At 43.7% G+C, this 22,711-nt stretch overlaps 2 protein-coding genes and 1 long non-coding RNA gene across 3 annotated transcripts; 1 reads left to right on the top strand and 2 right to left on the bottom strand.

The window, feature by feature from the left end:
- Positions 1-957: 957 nt before the first annotated feature.
- On the bottom strand, positions 958-5,799 carry LOC103980026 (GTP-binding protein BRASSINAZOLE INSENSITIVE PALE GREEN 2, chloroplastic-like). Its single transcript, XM_065144656.1, has 3 exons — positions 4,460-5,799; positions 2,060-2,227; positions 958-1,960 (listed from the first exon to the last, which is right to left on the bottom strand). The coding sequence occupies exons 1-3, from the start codon at positions 5,744-5,746 to the stop codon at positions 1,637-1,639; spliced, it is 1,779 nt and encodes a 592-aa protein (XP_065000728.1). The 5' UTR covers positions 5,747-5,799; the 3' UTR covers positions 958-1,636.
- A 1,946-nt stretch (positions 5,800-7,745) lies between these two features.
- On the top strand, positions 7,746-9,739 carry LOC103979667 (polyamine oxidase 1-like). Its single transcript, XM_009395834.3, has one exon. It carries the CDS (start codon positions 7,852-7,854, stop codon positions 9,502-9,504), a length of 1,653 nt encoding a protein of 550 aa, XP_009394109.2. The 5' UTR covers positions 7,746-7,851; the 3' UTR covers positions 9,505-9,739.
- A 2,838-nt stretch (positions 9,740-12,577) lies between these two features.
- On the bottom strand, positions 12,578-18,232 carry LOC135634289 (uncharacterized). The gene is made up of 4 exons (XR_010495283.1): positions 18,131-18,232; positions 14,867-14,944; positions 14,022-14,420; positions 12,578-13,916 (listed from the first exon to the last, which is right to left on the bottom strand). It is a non-coding gene; the product is annotated as an uncharacterized LOC135634289 (long non-coding RNA).
- Between the last annotated feature and the right edge of the window lie 4,479 nt (positions 18,233-22,711).

Below are 22,711 nucleotides of genomic sequence, written 5' to 3'. Positions count from 1 at the left end.
ATGAGTTACACAAACAAAATCGACTTAGGAGAAATCATTCTCTCCAAAATTTTCACTTATAATATTGCAAACAAAGTTCTCGTGAGTATATCTACACATAAAATTAATTTATGAGAAACCATTCTACGAGTATCCATTTATTTTTGAAATCGCAATCAAAGCACCCATGAGTATATATATATATATATATATATATATATATGCACACAAAGTTGACTTATAAATAAGAATCATTGAGTATATATACACACAAAATGAACTTGAGAAGAGTCATTCTCCCTATATTTCTTGCTTACGAGATTATCATTAGAGATCCCAGATCCCACGAATATATATATACGAAATGTCAACTTCTAAGAAACCCTTTGGACAGTATATATATATACACACGAATTGTCAACTTCTAACAAATCACCGTGAGTATATAAACACAAAGCCGACATTTGAAAAACCATTATGCCTATCTCTTTTGCTTCACAATCAGGCCTCCTACGAGTATATGTGAAATATGTGAAATCAGTTCTTGTCACTCTTCTTGCTTGTGATATCATGAAAAGTCATACTCTTCTTCCCTAAATATATACAGAGACAAAATTGGAATCATTCTCCCTATTTTGCTTTTTAGACCAATTACGGAGAGATCTTGCTAACCATCTTTCTTACTTTTTAAGATCAAGACTTCTGTTAGTTTAAATATGCTTAAGAACATATGAGAAATCATTATCCTTATAGTTTTTTTACTTCCGAGACTATAATCAGGGCTCCCTTGTATATATATACACACAAAAATCGATTTATCAAAAACCATTCAAACAATTTTTTTTGCATTCGATTTCAATATCAGGACTCTCTTGAGCATATCTAAATATAATATGAGCTTATGAGTAGACATCCTCTTAATTTTTCTTGCTTCTAAGATTGCAAACATAGCTTCTAAACATACACATAAAACCAACATACGAAGAATCATTCTCTCCCCTCCTGTTGGTACTTTTAAGATTACAACCAAAGCTCCAGTAATAATGGCATAACATTCAAATATCCACACGTCCTAAAGCATAGATGTAAATAGATCAAAATTTCCTTCAGCAAAGTTCCAATAGTAAAGTAGATACCTGTGTCAGATTTAAATATCTAGATAAATTTAATTGAAACCCATTGCTATGATCCACGGTCACACTCTGAGAACGTCATATGTCATCTTCCAGGTGATTAAAAAACACAGGAAGCGACCTCCCAGAAACTATCTTATCAACAGCAGATATTGGACCACCTCGAATCTTGGCAAAATCATGCTGGCATTTGATGATTCTTGGCACAGGCATGACCATCAACCATCAGTCCACTCACCACACGCCATCCACTTGCAGAAACTGATTTCAACACCTACCTCCGACAGATATATTAACGATCAAGATATACTAGTGAAGATAATACCTGCTAATAAGTTACAAGAATGAATTCTATGCCCATGTGTAAGTAATTTGAGTGTCATGCCCACCATCACCTGTAGCTCCCTTATGCTCAAACCTCTTAATTAGTAACTCGTGGCTTCCTCCAAAAGACTACAATGGCAGAAGACGGTGATACCATTTTGAGTCATCTACCAAACAACAATCAAGCACCCACGGCTGCATCAAATGTTTCCGAAGGTGCAGCAGGTGTTTCGGTTCAGCTTGCTCACCGCACTATCAGCCTGAGAAACGATCTTCGAATCTGTAAATCCTGCTTCTTCAAAGATTGCTGCTCTTCTAGAAATCAAGGAGTTGCGCTGTACAACATCAATCCCATCATATGTCCAAACACCCAAAACTGCCTCTCCTTTCAGTCCAATAGCACACCAACCAAGACCAGCAACTGCTATATCAACAGAGCTTGCATCCCAACTGTTCCCGCTAACATTAATTTCCTTCCTCACCCATTTGCCAAGCTCATTGATGCGCTCCTCACCGATAGGAGGCTGCAGTTGTGATATATGAGATCGCTAGGCGCTCCAAATAACCTACTGAACATCAACTAGGAAGACGTATTACTTAATTTGGGTAAGAAACACACATACCTGTAGTTGTCGACCAAAATGATGTTCTATCATCATGGATGCCTTCTCTGTTTTGCCCATATGCAGTGGAATAAGTGGTGACGCCCATACGGTAAGATAGATCGAGTCTACAGATAATTCCTCAACATCTACCCTGAAGAGTCCACCAATATGAACAGAATGTCGTGCCTGTTGACAAGAGTGAAAGAATAAGATGAACAGAATTAATTGTCAAAGAAACTAGCATTTTAGAAGCCAGAAGGATACAAAAGCAAAGAATCACTTATCCGACATCCATGCATGTCCAGTATACAGGCTTTTTTTAAAATGCAGCTGGAGAAAGAAAAAACATCTAGTGCCAAGAAAATGCAAAAAAATACAAGAGTCTCCCTTTTCTCAAAAATTGGGAGGGCTGGAATTGAGAAGTATGAATTTTACTGTTAGGACAAAGTGCAGAAGTAATCAAGAATCAGTTAGCTTTCATTTAGATTTAGCTCTACTTTCACAAGAAAACAAATAAGTCAACCATATCAAACAACTATATCTGTGAACCAACAAATAACCTACCTAGGTCTTCATCCAACTTTTCCATCCTTATCCATTGTAAAACAAAATTAGAATCATCTTGAACTATTTAACCACCATGAATTCAGCAAGGGATCTCCACTGCACCAACTATTTAACCAGTAAACAATTGCTTCATCATTATACCAGTAAGACAACCTCAATATAGAGGCACCATATCATTAGCCAAGTCCAATTTAAATAACATTCCCATAAACCCTTGAACACAGTTTCGATTTACTGGTGAAAGACACTAAGACGGTCTTATTTCATTGTAGAAATACCATCCACTTTCAGGATGTATAGAATAACATCATTTAATTGAACTATCAACTGTCTTCCCTCATAAGCCTATTAATGCTGCCACTTGCTACCTAGTGCTGTCTTAACAAAGCCTGTTCTAATACTGCCATTTTCAAAAATATCATTGTTATTAAGTTCACTATCATGTGCCAATTTTGTCTTCTTTTAACAAAGAATATGCAAACTTCAGGAACAATATAATACAAAGTTGGGGAACATTTCATTGACATCAGGAAAGTAAGTTCCAAGCACCTAATAGCCATTTCCTGCACAATATGTGCCACATCAATTCTGATATCTATCTAGATTAATTCTTCAGATATATATCCACCACAAGTGTCTGACTGAAAAATTATCAATTGACATTTTACCACTTGACTTTTTTTAGTACAAACTTATTGGAAATAACTATAAAAAAAAATCATCCAGAGTATTGAAAGTGTGAAACCATCTATGATCCTCTCTACTCCCTAAGAGCTTAAAATGTAATTTGGAAAAATAGCTCATAACCTGTGTTTCCATCATTCAGATTATCCAATTATGCTCCTAAACTATAATGATAACATTTATTAGCTATGACCATATTCTTGGAAACAACCTCATATTAATTCCTTTTACGCCAGGCATTTCTAGATGTCATAGATAACCAAGGAAAACAGACCCACACAGCCATGGATCATTAAATTGTTAATTCATCAAATTGCTGTGGTGTACATACCCCAGAATTAGATCAACTCAAAAACTTTCAACCACTTATTTAGATTTCATCCAAAATTACATAAATCAACTACGTTATTGCATCTCCAATTTTCTGTTTTCAACAATAAGATCGCTACCAGGCTGCAGCCCTAAATTCACACATTTTTTCCTCCTTGAGTATGAACTTCCCTTTCTTTAATTAGATGAGAGTGTTTTATTTATTAGTCTTATGCACCCTTGCTATGATGACTAAGAATGTGAATTCTCAACGTTTCCCACCCAGCAATCAACATTTAGCTTGAGAAAGCATAGCCAACTATTTAAGCCTTAGAATCAAAGAACCATGAAACAGTGCAGAAAACTTTGGCACCAAAGAGAAACAACCAGCAGGCTGTATCTTTCTAAAACACAGTACAGATAATATTTCTAACTGAAATGATGAAAATCCGTAAGCAAAGAGATATCCAGAACTCTAGTGAATCTTAAATCTAACATTTAGCTTGAGAAAGCATACCCACTATTTAAGCCTCAGAATCAAAGAACCATGAAACAGTGCAGAAAACTTTGGTACCAAAGAGAAACAACCAGCAGGCTGTATCTTTCTAAAACACAGTACAGATCATGTTTCTAACTGAAATGATGAAAATCCATGAGCAAAGAGATATCCAGAACTCTAGTGAATCTTAAATTTCATATTCATTTGACTGCAGAACTAGTTAGAGTTATTGCTTACTATACTATGAAGGCAGCAACTCACAGCATGATCACAACCAGAAGTTATAAGCATTGAAGAGAGTTCTTATCTCCTTGTATCTATCAAATAAAAGCACAATGAATCTAACAAATAAGACAAACCTGGATTCTGTAAGTCCTAGGACGCAACTCTTTGCTAATATGGACCAGCTTCTGTTCTTCCCTCGTCAACCTCATTGTGATCTGGTAAGGATGCAGGATACCTGGCGTGTCGAACAGTTTAGCCTGTCCACCGAGAACTCCCTCCACTCTAACAATCCCCAAAGTAGTACCAGGCACTGGAGCCTCTGTCAAGTGGCTCACCTTGTCCCCGACGCATCTCCCCATGGCGTTGATCAATGTAGACTTACCGGCATTTTGTGCCCCCACTGCCCACACATTGCCCCGCACTCCTGCGAGCTCCCTCACATGGTCAACGATATCGCGCACCCTCCAATTCCTCACAGCGCTCACCAGGTGCACCCCCGTCAACTTGTTGACTCCCCACACGCTGGCCCTCTTCCGGACCCAGTCCTCGAACGCGTCGGGTGATATCGAGGAAGGGAGAAGGTCGATCTTGGTGACTACAAGTACTACCCGTGGCACGTTCCCGGGCTTCCCCTCCTTCCAGGCCCTGGAGAACTTGTCAATTGAGGAGGAGACCAGCCGAGCGACCTTGCGGGGGAGGGAGCCGTCGAAATCGGCGGCATCGACGACCATGAGGACGACGGTGCGGGGGCCGGACGGAGAGACCATCTTGGGTCCGACCATGCGGTCGAAGTCGAAGTCCGGGAGGAGGTTCTCAGCGGAGGGGTTCTTGACGCGGCCGTAGTGGCGGAGGGAGTGGCATCGGGCGCAGACAAGAGGCCTGCCAGACCGCTCAGAAGGGACAGTGGGCTCGGGATCCTCCGCCGGAAGGAGGTGACCCGATTTGAGGAAGAGCGAGAGGCAGGTGTCGTCGGCGGCGAGGGGGCGGGAGCGATCTATGGGGGAGCGATAGTCGGGCGACTTGGGTGAGGGGAGGGAAAAGAAGCCGGGGAGGGTTTGGTCGGAGGACTGCATGTGGACGCCACAGCCGTGGCAAAGCGGGAGGAGGTGAGGAGGGGGGCAGTCGACATCGACGTCGCCTTCGCCGTAGCATCCGCCTCGGAGAGCGGAAAGGGGAGGAAGCGAAGGCGGGAATGGGGCATGGGAGGAGGAGAAGGGGCGGAGGAAGGGGGAGAAGAGAGGATGAAGGGGCAGAGGAGGGTTTCGTCGGTGGAACGGGGAGGAAGCCGAAAGCAGCGGCGGAGGGATCGAATCGGAGGAGGTTGGAGAAGTAGACAGGTAGAGGAAGGAAAGCGTTGATGATGACGACGATGAAGATAACCTCCTTGGCTGTGGGGAGAGCTTCCGAGCGAGGGAGAGCATGGCAACGGATTGATTCTGCCCTAGAAAGGTGACGGATACGTGGCTCGGACGAGGAAGCCAGCAAAAGAGAACGTGTAAGGGTCGGTGTGCGGCCCAGCGGTAGCCCAAAAGGCTAAAAGCAGGCGAGGCCCGACTCATATTATTAGGATCCGGAGGATGGGCCACACGGTTAAAAGTGCCAAGTCAAGCGGCAGCGGCTCTCTGAACTGCATCGCCTGAGGTGGGGGTTGGGGTTTCAAAGTTTCTCTTCCAGTCTTTCTTAATCCCACAACATCTGCAGTGGAATCTACTATCAGAGAAAGAATATTCACTCCAGATTGCTACGATCTATAGAATCCAGGATAAGCCTGTGATTCCGCAAAACGTTCTTTTGTTCCACCACCTTTGTGCTACTTCCACAACACTAAACAAGCAAATGTTGATGCTGTAGGAACTGGTAAAATCCAGAAAGTGTAGACGACAAGTCGCTCAACCTGAACCCAATCACCGAGTGGGCCATCAAAGGTTGCAATTGTAGGCCCGAAACCTGAGCCCAATAGTAAGTATGTCAGGCTGGGTTAGACTTTATTTAGGCAACACCAAACCAAGGGTTCGTCCTATCCCAATGTGCAATCCCTGAGTCCTGACCGAATCATTTGCTTCCGAAAGAAATGGTATGCGGTACACACAGATCCGCGGCTCGTCAGCTCAAAGCCGGCCGGCCGGCCGATCGGGTTGGTTCATGTTACACATACCCACCCACGCACAGCTCCAGTGCCAGAATGGCTTGGTTGCAGCTGTGAGAGAGATATATATGGCCTCCTTCGGCATTGCCAAGCCCGCAGCAGGCAGGCACAAGGACGAAGCAGGCCTTTGGACCGGACCGACCATCATCTCATCTCCCTTGGCTAGTAGACAGCTGCCCGTGACGACGATACTTGGGGTTTAGGGCCATCGATCGATTGGATTCAGGCATGGCCCGCACTTGTCATCTTTGAGTAGTACGGCTTCGTCTGCTGTCGCTTCACTATTAGTTATCAACTCTGATGTCAGATAATGGCATCCACAGAGGTTAGAGAGGCAGATCCCGGATTCATGCTCATCGGTTCTGCAGCAGCGAAGGAGACTGATACATAGTAATGAGCAATTGACGATGGAATATGACGTCAGGTGCCCCTAGTAAAGTAAGTTGATCTGCCACGCTGGAAGTAAGATTGATAATAAACTTTTTAAGGAAATAATCCAAAGATTGTTGGTAGGTTGTTGCACTTAAATCTACCAGATCTTTTTCGTTAATCGACAAGTACGTTCGTTCATGGGTTCTTCATCACCGCCCGCCCACCCACCCACCCCTTCGAAACATTCGAGAGTGAGCTCGGAATAGAATAAAGTGAGCAACACAAGGGTGGGGTGGTGCAATCTCTCGGGACTTGATCTGCCCCCAAAAACAAAAGGGAATCGGATGCTTGTGTTGGAGTTGAGTGGCTCGAGAAGGCCTAGTCTCCCGGGTCATTCCACGTATAGACAGGGTGGCAAGTCAAAGGCGAATGCTAGGAAGCTACAAAGGTAATTCGCCGTAATTGCCCCCCTTGTCTCGTCGGCTGGTACATGCGACCAATGGGTTCCGAAAGCAGAAAAAAGTCTTGGTGTTTTTTAGGCGAAACTGCATCCCATATGATGCCTACCAAGCACAATAACTGCCCTCTCACGGAATTGCCGACTCTCTTACTTAAGCTCCTACTATGTTTTATTTGGCAGAAGACCATAAAAGATTTAGCAGTTAAATTCTACAGTAAAACGTCACCATGGAAAAGGAAGGGCTCGTCCTCACTCGATTGATTCATCAAAAATTACTTGACCCTTCCTTTTCTTCTCTCTCTCCCTCACCTTTTTCTTTTTCCTTCTCTCTCCAGGCCCTTTAGGTTCTATCTATCTTGTCGTGTTTCCTCCGTCCCCCTAATAATACACTACGCTGACGACTCCGCCCTCTTTCGCCCCTCTATCAATCCTCCCCCCAAAGAAACCGAAACGAAAATAAGACAGTAGAGATAAAAATATATATAAACATAAATAGAAAACCACTCCCCTGCTTCTGCCCCCCGCACGAAGGAAGAGGGTAGCACTAGATGATGGTAGCGAAGAAGCCTCGCGTCGTGATCGTTGGGGCGGGCATGGCGGGGATCACCGCTGCCCACCGACTCCACACCGCCTCCTCCGGTGACCACTTCGACCTCTGCATCGTGGAGGCAAGCCACCGAACCGGCGGCCGCATCCTCACATCCGACTTCGCCGGAGACCGCATCGAAATGGGCGCCACCTGGATCCACGGCATCCGAGGTAGCCCCATCCACGCCCTCGCCAGCGACATCGGCGCCCTCGCCCATGACTCATGCCCCTGGGAGCGGATGGACGGCTTTCCCTCGGATCCCATCACCGTCGCCGAGGGCGGCACCCTCATTGACCCCTCCCTCGTCGTCGCCCCCATTACCTCCCTCTACCGCCGACTCATGAACTCGGCCCGGGCTGGCGACGCTCCCGTGGATCCAAAGCGCCCCGGCGTCGGCCAGTTCCTCCGCCACGGTCTCCAAGAGTATCGCGCCTCGCGCACTGGCGGCAGCGGTGATGGCGGCAGTCGCAGCACCGACTGGAATCTTGAGGAACTGGAGGAGGCCGTGTTCACGATGCACGAGTTCACGGAGCGGACCTGTACCTCCGCGGACGACCTCGAGGAGCTTAACCTCGCCGCAGAGGGGGAGTACCTGGACTACCCCGGGGACCATATCACCATCGCTCAAGGCTACTCGCGGATCGTTCAGTACCTGGCCTCGGCCCTCCCCCGGGGCATGATCCGCTTCGGTCGACTCCTTCAGCGCATCGAGTGGCGCTCGGGCAGCGACGACGACGGCGGCGACGACGGATGCAGGGACGGCGGCCCGGTAAGGCTATACTTCGAGGGAGAGCACTTGGCGATGGTGGCAGACCACGTGATCGTTACGGTGTCGCTGGGGGTGCTCAAGGCTGGGCTGGGAAAACGAGGAGAAGAAGGCAGCGGGGTAGCGTTCTCGCCGGCCCTGCCCGTGTTTAAGCGGGAAGCCATCGAACGGCTGGGGTTCGGAGTGGTGAACAAGCTGTTCATGGAGATGGACGCCGCCGAAGGTGGGGGGCCGTTCCCATTCCTGCAGATGGCGTTCGCCCAGGAGGAGGAGGAGGACAGGAGGAGGCGCGTGGCCGAGATTCCGCGATGGATAAGAAAGACGGCATCCATCTGCCCCATCTACGACAGCTCGCGCGTGCTGCAGGCGTGGTTCGCCGGGAAGGAGGCGCTGGAGCTGGAGGCGCTCCCCGACGAGGAGGTCATCCGTAGTATCCACCTCACTCTCCACGCCTTTCTGCCGGGGGTGGCCACGAGGGCCGCCGGCTCGGTGGACCGACGATGCAACGGCGTAGGAGCGGCGCCGACTTACCCGGGGAGGATCTCGAGGGTGAAGCGGAGCGGGTGGGGAAAGGACCCGCTGTTCTTGGGCTCCTACAGCTACGTGGCTGTCGGATCGAGCGGGGACGATCTGGATCTGATGGCGGAGCCGCTGCCCCGTCGTGGTCGGGGCGGGGAGCCGGATGACAGGGACGTGGTTTCTCCCCCTCCCGCGCTGCAGATACTGTTCGCTGGGGAGGCGACGCATAGGACGCACTACTCTACCACGCATGGAGCGTATCTAAGTGGGATCAGGGAGGCCAACCGCCTGCTCCAACACTATCGCTACACGTCGGCTGCTTTGTGACCATCATCGTTCCAAGGCGGCTTGTGCGACGGAGGCGAGGAGGGGAACGCGTACTTGTACACGTACCATAACGAGCCATCTTTCTTTGCATCTCTACACTAGTATCGGTCGTTCTTTCTCTTGGAACGAAGGCATCCAAAAGTGTCTTGACCTTATGAATCTGTTCCGCTACTGGAGAGAGTTCTGCATCATCTCCTGGCTGAATTATATTTAGTACTTCAAAGCTTCGGTGTCAGCACTTGTAAATTTGCTTCTGCAAGAAATGACTCGTCTCCATTACTCGAGGTTGCCAGTGCCACCACGTGAGGTGGGGGATTCTGCATGGCCCTCATCTTAGCCGGAACCACAACCAAGCTGTCTCCGACGCTCAGAGTGCATCCTTCAGCTCTTTTAGATGAACAGGGCCCCAAAAGCTACTGTCCCCTAACATGCCACAACACTTGAAACTTGTGTTTTTTACCTAAATTTTAATTCCTGATAAGTCAGATTTTTTATTGTTTGGAATAAACATTCAGAACCAACAATAAATGTCTCTTCTCAGATGATCTTCCATTTTAAGTCAACGATGAGTGATCCCAATCACGATCTCTCTGATAATTAAGTCAAGTCAGTACTTTTTAAATTTGAAGTGATCAGATTAGTCAGACTACACACAACACTTTGGGAATGCACCTAACGATCATTTTTTATAGACAAAACTCTATGACAATTATTCCCTAGCCCATCGACCAAAGATGGGGAACAACTAGTAACCTAATCGATGGAGTGACACCTTGTTCGACACATCGACGCCTATATCATCTAAATGTTTTGATTGGTTGGATCGGATCTTTGGTTTGATCGAACATGTGGCAACCGATCCATCGCTCGCGCCCCTATGGGATCAATCGCTCAAGTGGCGCTCGGATCAACTGCCACCTGATTGCGGGCCCAAACCTTTGTGGTGGTATGGTGACATGTGATATGGATGTTCGTGTTGGCTAATCATGATGTCACGTATCGATACGTAACATTTACTTGTCGCATCATTCTTATCTATCATTAGCCTTCATAAATCTATTGAGTCAAAAGCGCACTCGATGGTGCATGTAACGTATCTTCGATCTAGTAGGAAGGATGCTGTCGAAAGACTTTCTCGACCCACAGATATTATACTGTTGAAACATAGTTCGTGGGCCACATGCCATTGAAATACACAATCAATTTATGGGTTATGCACCATTGAAATACACATTCGACCGATGGGTTGTGCATCAAAATGCATGTTTGGACCATGAGCCATGTAATGTTGCATTATGTCAATTCTATCATTTGGCTATTCGACCTGGATCAACTCATTTTACCATTTGGTCATGATTGACATGTGTTATCGTTCACTATGTTCAGCATGCTCGACACATCGACTGTTCGATAGTTCGAATGGGGGCTACGATGTTCGTCCACTTCGTTTGATGGGATGCTATGATGTGATAGCCTACCTGCGCCATCCATGCCTTGATCACCAACGGGTGCATCATTTTGGGCATTCGTTGAATTTAGCTAAATCATAATTTTCTCGATTCAATTAATAGAGATGTCACATGTCATGCGATCTAACACACACACGAGTCTTGCACATTACTTAAGGATTTAAAAGATTACAATGATTGTGGAGCCTGGTCTTAACCAATGTCATTTTGTCATGTGTCGACCAACGAAGTTGTTCATATTTGAATATGTGACAATCGATCCGAATCCGGTGCGTTTGACACCCATATTGTCTGAACATGTTGATTGGATGGCTTTGATCTTTGGTTAATCAAACATGTGACAACCAATCCATCTCCCACACCACTATGGCTTCAACCGCTTAGGTGACACTCGGATCAACCACCACTTGATCGCGAGGTCAAACCTTCTTGGTGGTATGGTGGCGTCTAACATGAATGTTCATGCTGACTGGTCATTAAGCCACGTGTCGAGACACATGACACTTACTCATTTGCCAAGTCATTCTTACCGATTAGTTCTGTCATAATGGTTTAATATCCATCTCATGTCTGGAGATTAAAATATTATGGTGGCGTCTGACATGAATGTTCATACTGACCAATCATGATGCCACATGTCGAGACACACGACACTTAACTACATGTTTGTGAATATTAGTTTTCTCTTCATATTTATTCAAATTATGAATAAAATTTATTGGATATCATGACCTCCTTGGCTTATCCAATTTAAATCACATATCATAATTTCTTTAAGCCATCTAGATTTGATACAACGTTAATACTTATCCAATGCAACCTATTTTCATTTGAGTAACACGCCTCAATCTTTTTTGGGCTTTTACGTATTTATTCTTTCAAAGTAGGAAAATATCATATTCTCCTTAAAAAAAATTGATATACGATAGATAGATAGATAGATAAATAGATATATATCTTCAAATATTGAGATCCTATACTATAAGTCTCCCGTTAATATCCATTTAACCATGATTAACTATATGCCAAGTTCTTATAATTTTAATAAAATTTTGAAGTATTAATATTATTTAAAGTATCAACCAAAAATGAAGTAACAGTTGAATGAGAAAGATTAGCCATGATGACATCAACGTCGATGATAAATAAGAGACATTGCATAAATTAGTGTCACGTAGTGTTTTAATGATTTTATTAGCACTGCTTTATAAGACTATCATTTACTTCTTAAAATCATATTTATCAAAACCAAATTGGAAAACAACTTGGTCGAGCCTTGAGTCACTGGTTAGACCATATATTTATTTAAAATTATTTTTAAAATATACAAAGCAACTCAAATAACACAAAAGAAATACTTCATCTATCATTCTATAACATCGGGTTTAGTCCTATAGAAGACAAAAATAAGGATCTAGTAGATATACTAATATTAATTTAAACTTAAGTATTTAAAGTCAATGATTTAAACCTAACAAAATTAGAGTCGACCTTGTACTGGAGAATAACAAGAGACTCGAGTAGGAAAAAATTATCCATGAATGATATGAGAGCATACTTTACGGAATAAAACTAGGCTAGGTATCGCAAGCACAAAGCTAAGATATGATTATGGGTTATATTGGGCTTTGATGAGAATGTCAAACCCTTAAATTAGGAAAATTATGATATCTTAATTTAATCCTACATCAAAAGTTAACTTGAGATTAAGCATTTTAAGCCAATGATTCAAATTTAATGAAGTTAACATGTTTGTTATCCTATCAGATCGGATCATGACATGCATCATGCATTGTAACCAAATATAACAAGGAGGAATAATAATGAAAACGGGGACCAATGGAAGTGATTACATAAGAAAGATAAGCGAGAGGAAATAGTGAGAAATATGTGAAATAAGAAAGATAAGCGAGAGGAAATAGTGAGAAATATGTGAAAGAAAAAGATAGAGAGAGTTGGACGATTTGAAAAAGAACACTAAACGAAGATAGGGAAAGAAGAGTGGTCAAAACAGACCGAATAATTTCTTAACCCTTAATCCTAATTTTAAATTTATTGTAATGCCCCTAAAATTAAATAGTCTAAATTTTAATTGAAGGATAGTTAATTAATTTTAAATATATTACAAATCCAGAGGAACTTGGTTCAAACTAGCTATCCAAAAATCGATCGGATCATTCGATCTAAGGAGACGAATATCATAAATGAGCTACATTTATGAATGATCCAATTCTCAATTTCTCATATCTCATCATGTGATACGATCCAATCTATATAACTATGCTCGAGACCCTCCCCAAGAATGTTGCTATCATTTGATAACGCTTCTTTCTTTTGGCGTGGCACTAAATAATACTGCTATTAACCTAGACACCACCGAGTAACCCCTGATCAAAAGCAAGAAATATCTAATAGCAACTTGGAAAAGAAAGAAAGTGGGAGACGAGAAAAATTAAAAATTGTCTATTTACGTAACCTAAGCTAATATACCCACGCATAATAATATTCTAGACGGAAACTTTGCTCCAGGGCCTAACAGATTTGTACCATCCTCCAACACCCCATCGCCGCGATACCGATATTGAATCCTGCATCAGTCTGTCCTGTTGGCTTCGTTCACCACACAATCAAACGCGGATTGACCCACCGGTGATGAGGCGATCGTACATACGGCTAGTTCCAGCTACACGTACAACCGAGAAGAGGCTATCACGCCTACATGATCCCTTGAGCAGTGATTTAAACTTGTTGTAGCATTGCATGCAATCAACAGAGCGTGGTCCCCTCTCATGGGCTCATCCCCATGCAGTCACATCAGCTCGAACAAAAACAAGGATCTGTCGACCCCACGGAACCTAAGCCTTGGCAGCAGGACCACTGACACGAGGCTACTGACGTCACAGCAGAGCTTTAATTTGGAACCGACGTGAGAACCAACATTGTCTGTTTAAAAGTATAATATCCTCAGAATTATACTTTTTAAGCGTTGCGTTTGCCACCCACCATAATGGGTGAGCCGGAAGATTTTGAGTAGCTCGAAGCACGTACCGGGAACTTCGAGCCGAATCAAAGCACGTCGGAGTGGCTTTAGGTCGCCCAGGTCCATAACATGCATCATATTGTCGGACGGATGGGTCCCGCCATTGACAGCCATTTGATCGGATCTTGGAATGCGCAGCCAAGCAAAATTTTCTAAGATGGTTAACAAATAGAACACTAGAAAAATAACCCAAGTGGTCAGGTTTCCTTGTCTAAATTACATCTCACGTGGGTAGTTCTTAAAAGAAACGGATAAGACGTTGTCCACCGGCTCCATTCAGCGTTGGTCCATACGACTGCTTCAGCACTCAATCGAGGGACACATGGATGACATGGAAATTTGACAGTAGAACTAACGAGGCTCTTTGATATCTACAAAAGTTCCGCTACAGGTGTACCGAATCACCCCTGTAAATTTTCAGGGCGATGATTACTGCTAATTAGTGGACAAAATGACACCTCAGGCGTCAGGTGATGTAGCGGAGTGCGATGTCGCCTCCCACACCGACTCGTGGATGCCAGGTACGCACCACACCAAAATGTTAACCGAGGTGATCCAGTGCACGTAAAATATCATTTTCATTTCGCGAAGCAGTTCCAAGATGGATCATTTGTTTTTTCGGGGCGATCAAAAAAAAAAAAAAAAAACAGAAGAATAAGAAGATGAATCGCCGGAAAAAACCAAACAAACGAATATAAAATAAGTTTTCGAGTGCCCCATGAGTTAAGCGTTGTTTTTTTTTTTTTTTTTTTTTTAAGGTGTGATAGCCCTCAAGCAAGCAGAACCGTAAAAAAAAAAAAAATGATATACTGAATAATGCATCCAAATAAATAAGAGGAATTACGAGCCGAACCTATTATTGGCAGTTATTTACCCTAATGAAGCCAGCCCTCCTTTGCAATTATTCGTTCGCGAAGAGGTCTGATTCAACCTGAAGAAAGTACAATTTTGATAAACAATTCAACCCGTACAAAAACAAATAAGTGGCTTGCTGTTGCAGTTTTAGCGATCTAATCTTAGAAAGAGAAGTGACAACTGCTTCTTCCGTCTCCCTTGTAAACATGGTGCCTACTGCAGCTCGTTATATCGAGCTTCGTAGGACACAATTTAAATATTTAAGCAGCTGTTTGGTAAATACAAAGTGCAATGAATCTTTGATTACGAGAACAATTATAATGACACTTTTTGCCAATTGAACAGATAGCGATCGATTACTACATCTGGGAGACAAAAAAAAACATCATTCCAGTCGAAGGCTCAACACAACAGATGTCATACTCTATCCACATAATATCCAACTTTTTTTAAGATTACAAACATGACATCCACCTTTGTCAAAATTTAGAGCATTATTTTAAAGATAGAAGTTCCGACGCATAGGTCTAGTACGATTAATATCTTATCCTAAAAGGTGACAAAATAATGAAAAACCCATAAGAACCAACAGGATTTGTATTGTATATATAACAATTTAGTTGGATCTTATTATCTAAAAATATCATATTGTTGTTAAGATCCCATGCAATTTAGATCCCGTGTTAAAAATCGGTACTCCTCCGTTGCTGCCACCACCTCCTTCGATCCTCTTCTCGTCCTCTCCTCCTTGCCCTCTATATCTAATCAATATGATGGAATACTAAGTGGTCAACTAACGCTAACCTAGTCAGAATTAATAAATCGAATCATATAAATTAAATATCTTAGTATGAGCCGACTTGTGTAATCGGAGTGGATTGGAAGAACTAAGACATGATTGGAAGTGAAGCTTTTAAGCTGTTCGATCACATAGTATTCTAGGTCAGACTTAAATAAACAAACTAAATGTATATTTTCAGATTAAGCACATTATAATTTACTGCAACTATATTATTATATTTACTGGCCTGATTAAAATTCTAGTTTTGAATTTAGATTTATTTTATGTATTGGTTCCCATATGACCAACCCAATCAGACTGTTCAATCGATCTAAATCATACCACTAGCCGGACAGTCTGATTCCAGTTCTGATCTAGTTACCTATGTTGTCAATCATTTACATCCTATAAATGCACCATTTCATGCTCCAGGTTCTCCTAGAGAAGTATCTAACAAAGGTAGGTAATGGTGCAACAAATAAAAATTTAAACAACACATGCAAGTGAACTAAGATAAGAAATATATAGAATTGTTATGGATAAATTGTGGTATGATGTTGTTACTCATGAATGGTAGCAATGTTTCCACCAATTGTATTCTTGAACTCACATAGCCAAACAAAAAATGTCTCTAAAACATGTAGCTTTTTTATATTCAGCTACATCTTCAAGGTCAGGATAACTGGTCTTGAAATGTAAGAGATTAAGTTCAAGTGAAGGAGAAAGAATAAAAAGCATTAGAAAGGACTAAATCAGTGCCAGATATGAAATTCTGATGTCATTTGTGGCAGCAGTGGGGAAAATAAACATGTACACTGAGACATACAAACTCAGAACAGAATTTTCCTATTTTATTATGTCAAAATAAGTTGAACTTAAACATTAAAATAGTCTAAGAAGTCATCCATCCAAATATAGTTCTATTTGGGTTTTCCCCAACTCGAAGTTACTTTCTAAAACTATAGTTCTATTTGTGGTTAGAGGACACCAAATAAAATCCTAAAAAATTTCATATGCACACGAACCTGACATACAAAACAGATGAGCAATACTGCTGAATATGACAGAAATCTGAATGCACCAAATCATATATTCACACTTTGGATACAGTAGAACCAAAATTTTTTCATCGTTTAGAAGCTATATAAATGCTGATTTTGCATTAATATATGGGAAGCTATGGTAGCTTCAAACAAGAATAAGAACATTTTATTTAACTTTGTAGTGCTGATCCATAGAATTATTTTACAAGTGAAATACCTCTAACAACAAAAAGAAAAAGGTCTCACAATTTGATAAAGATGAACTAATGATCTCTTATCAAGAAACTTTATGGTTGGTTGCAAATAATTTCCAGCATATCAAGCAATGCAATGATTTAGATCGTCTCTGACTTCCGCAAATTTCATAGACTTGATAACATCTAACCAATCCCATTCCTCTCTCGGGGTTCTGAAACCAATTACAGTATGCCATGAGTTAAAAAGATAAAAAAGAACATCCCAGGTAATATAAGAAAAATTTACGATAATGTCTAGGTTATTCTCTAGATTTTCCCACCAAAACTAGTTATCCCCATGGTGGTTATACACATCAAGGTATCTCGAAGTTGTGGGGATTTATTAGATGTAAGTACTGGAATAGTGAAATCTACTAGCAAAGGGCAAAATACAAAGACATCACACTCATTGTTGGTCAAGACGTTAGATAAGTGATGCCTTCCTTCACTCGGTCAATCCTAATCTCAGTGACGAACTTCTTTGTGTTTGAAAAACATTACAACATAACAGATAAATATAAATATAGCTAAGATCAGATCAGAGTAAGGAACAATGCATTTGCAGATGAACTCACGTAGATGAAATGTTGCAAAGCATGAGCACGAGCAGAGAGAGAAAGAAATAAGAAGATGCATAAAACAGGTTTCCCAACTGAATCGAAGAATATCAGGATTTTCCGAGGGGCAGACATGGCAACAAACGAGAACCCACGGAGAATTCAGCTTCTCCGACCTTAACACAGATAAGACAAGAACAGGAAGCTATTGTTAGTCAAGATATGTAACTCATACTTCGGGTCGAACCATAAGGCGTTTCCACACCTTCGTTAAGTAGCGCATCATCATCACCCAGACACATCCGATAGGACATAGTCGAATACCTTGATTCATCGGAGACAGAACAAATGCATTTTTGTAGATCCAGAGAGAAACCCATGATCGATAAAAGAAATTCCATGGAATCGAATGAATCATTTAAAACGTCGATCGATCTATTGCTTCTAGAGGAGGGGGGGGGATGGCTCAACCTTACATAGAATTCACGAGACGTCACCCACAAATAGCAGGATCAACAGAATCAGAGAAAGAATAAGAGAAAAGAATATGCAAGATCTTGATATATCAAGATTTTGGATCGGATCCAGTAGAGGCGTATCGATCGGCAAATGAAGCAAAAAAGAAATTTATACGGCTACTGGTACCTTTCTTCTCCAGCGGCTCCCGTGGGAAGGGATCTAATCGTCAGCATTTTCCGGCTCCTGGGTGCTAGCGAGGGCGGGTTTCCCGTCGCCGATCCAATGGCGACGAAAAGGAGGTTCGGCCGCTTTATAAAGGCCGGTGGTTGCTTGGGGTCCACGCAAACCAACACAAAACCCAATTAACGCGATCAAATTGCAGTCATAAGGCTGATCATTTATCTTTCGTTAAATAATAATAATAATATGTATAGTAATTAATTGGAGTGGGATTACGTCGAGAGCATATACATGCGACGGGACGGGGTACGTGTTAATGTTGATACGCAGGGCGGCGAGGCCATTTCATTTATTTGAATAAATGAAGAAAAAAAACATGACTACATCTGTGCAATTATAATAATGGGCAGCAGCCACATGTGATGTAAATCGAGTTGGAGTTTTATTTTGATCAATATTTAGTAAAATCGAATAGCATCGTTAAGATTAATACTAGTAAAAATGTTCATGTGGTGTCTGTCTAACAGGAAGCAAGCGATTTGGAGGATGGGGGTTGGTTTACCTCACCGACTGCTGTTCGGGCATAAACGGCAGCCCCTTTTCTTTTTCTTTTTTTTGAAAAATAAAAAAATAAAAGAAGTTCCAAGAAACATTAGCGGATCCCTTCTTCTTCCATGACGGGCGACGGCAGCTTGCTTTTATTAACAGCGCTTAATGCCGAAGCGAGTCCTCCATTAATTAAGTTCAGCTACTTTCGTCCAATCCCGTCGCAGCATAAGCCGATCGGCTGGAGACGAATTTGGATGCAATAATCGTCATTATGCAAAACGAAACAAACTTCTCGGGTGCAGTGTAAACGTTTAAATCATCCATTAATAATAATAATAATAATATTATTATTATTATTATTATTAGTATTATTTTTATTATTATTATCATCATACACTATATGAACGTTGATTAACCCTTGTTGTCATATAAAAATTAAAACCTTGATGCGCTTGTCACAACTTATACTTAGAGAGAGAGTTGATTCACCTTGTATTGGGATGTGTTGAGCAACTTTACTCAGTGGAAGTGTCAACATTGAGGCATAGTCACCCACATAGAGGCTTGAGCCGAATAGGTCAACATCGAGTTGTGTTAGGTCAAAGCTCCATCGCCCGAGTGTGGTATTTTCCTTGTGGGTTGTTGCTTCTCCACTACGTTCTTACACAAAGGCTAGAGCCTCGAGGGAGGTTTTTGACTCGGTCTCTCAAAATATCAAGTCAGTATTATGTGAGGTTAAGTGGAGTTGAAGTGTTCGAATTATCCCCCTGGTGTCAATCAAGGGGTCAACTTTTATACCTGCAAATGAGAGTCGATCGTATTGATCTGTTAATGGAGATCAACTCCTTCGGCAGTCGACTTGTACTTCCTGTGAGAGTGCTAATCGACCTCACGGATCCGTATCGCTCGATATCATTCTGAGCTTTTCGGAGTGGCTTTGTGCTATGCGGTGGCGTCTCATACGGCGTTAGATAGCATAGAGCAAGTGGTAGTCCTGTCCAAGTACGAATATCATGGTGATGCAGCGTACCGTATCAACCTTGACCTTCCTCGTTGGCGGTTGTCCTCGTTGGCGGTTGCCGATTGTTGCCACATGGGTGGTACCCAAAATATACAATATCATTCTCTCTCTCTCTCCTCTCTCTCCCAAGAGGCATGCCTCATGTTCCTCGTAGAGGGGCTGGGGCATGGCTTGCTACCTTATACCGATTGTGTTGGCCGTAGTGTTGGGATTTGATGGCTTGGTCACTGGTTGTCTAGGGGCTTCTTACTCGGGAGTTGTACTAGCCGAGTAACACTACTTGCATATGACTGGCTAAGTTTCACTACTCGGGCATTGATTTGGCCGAGCAATACTACTCGGGCACACAACTGGCCGAGCTTTACTACTCGGGCATCGAGCTCCGGATTGGCCGAGCGACGTAACTTGGGTGCTGGTTTGGCCGAGCAAAGTTACTCAGGGACATGATTGGCTAAGCGATGTGATTCAGGCCATACCTCAAGGAGCCGAATTGAGACCCGCCTCGACCAACCACTCCTCGGTCATGTTCCTAATCGCCCAAGAAGAAGAAAGGATCTCCTTCAAGCGCCCGAGCTACTCAAACTCTTCATTAGACAAACTCGAGAGGGTATTGTTAATGGACCGAGATGACCACTCTAGACCGAACCCCCATCCTCGATCCCAGCTAATGAAGAAATAACGGCCCTTCCACCCTTTTTATTAGATGGTGCCCGCCTCACTTTAAAACCATCCTGAGACGACAAGTAGAAATTGCCTACCTCCTTGGAGAGATGAAAACACGAAGAGAAAAGGGAACGGGTCGGGATTATACCCGCACCTTGGTAGTCCCCTAGGAAAGCCATCGGATACCACCATGAATTAGGTGCCATCTATGATGACAAGATTCGCCACCATGAGAGGTAAGCCTCGATCACCGGGTGCAAAGGGAACCGGAGTCCCGCCTCGAGCACACCAATGGGTCATAAGCACGTTGCCTAGGCCAAGGAGCATGCAGCTCGTAGTCGACCGAGATATTGTAACGCTCTAGAACACGACCGAGCAATTGCTCGGTCATGATCAATTCAAAATCATGCAAAGGCTTCAAAACTTGAAGGGCCTAAGCGGCATTCTTATTTACTAAGGACGCCCCACCCAATGACGAACTACCTACACCAGGGCCACCCGAGGTCGATGCAACTGCCTTAGGCGCTGATCGATCAGACGAAGAAGAAGAAGAAGAAGACATCCTGACCAACCTGGACTGCTAGACAACCGAGGGAGGAAGAGCCAAGAAGGAGGAAAGCACAGAGCAAATGAGTAGGAAAAGCCAGCATGGGGTTTATAAATAAAAACCAGCCACCCACTGCGACCCTTTGCTTCCCAAGAAAGGGGACAGCTCAACACGCCATCATAACTCATCAAAATTGTTAGTGTAAACAACTTTATGTCGTGGCCTCGGGGCCGACGCGGTTGGGTTGGGAGTCCGAATGACGGGGATCTCGCGCAGCGTCCCTCGAGATTTCTCAGTGGCTGATTACGGCGGTCCGGTCGGGATGTCGCGTCGGGAGGAAAGCTTTTACCGCAGCACCGGGAGGAGGCGACCCCGTTCTCGCACATGCACACAGGTCGGGCCGGAAGCTCTGCCAAACCCCTCCGACGATCAAGTTAGTGGATGCGGGGGGGATTTTTGTATTAAGAAGTGCTCTCTCCCTCTCGTTTAGAACTCGAGGGTATTTATAGGGCAGTTTAGTGTTACCTGATGTGTTTGCCCGCGGGAGCAGGATCGTACCTCTGATGGCGTCTGACATCACCATTAATGTTGCATGGAGAACCGAACTGCCGCAGGGTATGGGCGTTCCTCGGTGGTCGTTCTCCTCGGCCTCGGTCGAGCGTGTTGGGTCAGACAACGATGAAGTCGTTGTCTGAGAGCGGGTGACGTCAGCGCACATCGCGTCGGCATTATTATCATCTTTAGGCAGAGTGTCGTCCAGGCGTGGCTGATGTCGTGGCGCGTCATGTCGCCATTATTACCCTCATCAAAAACAATGAAATCCCATGAAGACCCAAGCTCCTGCTAGCACTGAAGTTCCCGCCAAGACCCAAGCTCCCGCCAACACCGAAGTTCCCGCTAAAGCCCAGGATTCCCGTCATTGTAAGCCTCGAGCATGGGGAGGTAGAAGTTGAGTGGTATTGATTTGTCTTGGATCTCCTGTACAAAAGGAGACCTTGCCAAGGGGGTCTCTCCGAGCTCATCTAATTTATAGAATTCTCTTTGGACCTCATCAAGGTGTCGATTAATTGAGTATAACTTAGCCAGAAGAGAGTCAACTGAGTTGGATGACAAGGTAGCAGGCTCAAGGCAACTCGGGATGGCGCATCGGGGACCAGGAGCATTGTGCTCTAGCATCGACCTCGAGTCCTTCGAGTGCCCCTCGGTCAACGGGTTAGCACCTGCTGCTCAGGGTTGTTGGCTAACCGGAGAAGGTTCTTAAGGCATAGTAATGAGGGTCGGGTAGTCCCGTGGTGGCAGTCGTTGGGGCAACATTACCTGCTGGGCGAACTGGGGAATGAGAGGGATGATAGTCTATATTATTCCTGCCAGTGCTTGGACTTGCTGGGTAAGGCTAATTAACGCCTTGACTAAGATAATAGGTTGTCTAGTGGTGGTCCCGAGAGGTGAGAGCCCGGGGTCATTGAATAGCCACCAATAGCGATTTGGGGTGAAGGTATGAGCATTCCCTTCTCGGTGTGAAGGGGGAGTTGTCCTCTAAACCCGAAGGTCGAGTGAGCAATGGATGGCTCCTTTCCGGGACGTTTGCCCGGGTTGCTTGGCTATGAGCACTCTTACAATATCGACCCTTCTTCTAACTCCAAAAATATTAAAAAAAAATTATGCCATGGCCGAGATGTCAGCACGACTTGGTCCGATCCTTAGTGCGCATGGTCACCCACATGGAGGCTTGAGCTGAATAGTTCGATGTTAGGTCGGGTCAAAGCTTCATCACCCGAGTGTGGTCTTTTCCTTAGCAGGCTATTGC

The sequence above is a fragment of the Musa acuminata genome, chromosome BXJ3-3, assembly GCF_036884655.1.
Source record: "Musa acuminata AAA Group cultivar baxijiao chromosome BXJ3-3, Cavendish_Baxijiao_AAA, whole genome shotgun sequence".
In the NCBI taxonomy this organism is placed as follows: domain Eukaryota; kingdom Viridiplantae; phylum Streptophyta; class Magnoliopsida; order Zingiberales; family Musaceae; genus Musa; species Musa acuminata.
The sequence above is the reverse complement of the archived record's forward strand: the minus strand, read 5'-3'. Positions and strand labels throughout refer to the sequence as shown.

Coding starts and splice junctions, on each gene's coding strand:
- LOC103980026 (XM_065144656.1), bottom strand. CDS start 5,746: ATGCTCTCCCTCGCTCGGAAGCTCTCCCCACAGCCAAGGAGGTTATCT. Junction 2,228..4,459: donor CTAGGACTTACAGAATCCAG/GTTTGTCTTATT, acceptor TCTTGTCAACAG/GCACGACATTCTGTTCATAT. Junction 1,961..2,059: donor ATTTTGGTCGACAACTACAG/GTATGTGTGTTT, acceptor TCACAACTGCAG/CCTCCTATCGGTGAGGAGCG.
- LOC103979667 (XM_009395834.3), top strand. CDS start 7,852: ATGATGGTAGCGAAGAAGCCTCGCGTCGTGATCGTTGGGGCGGGCATG.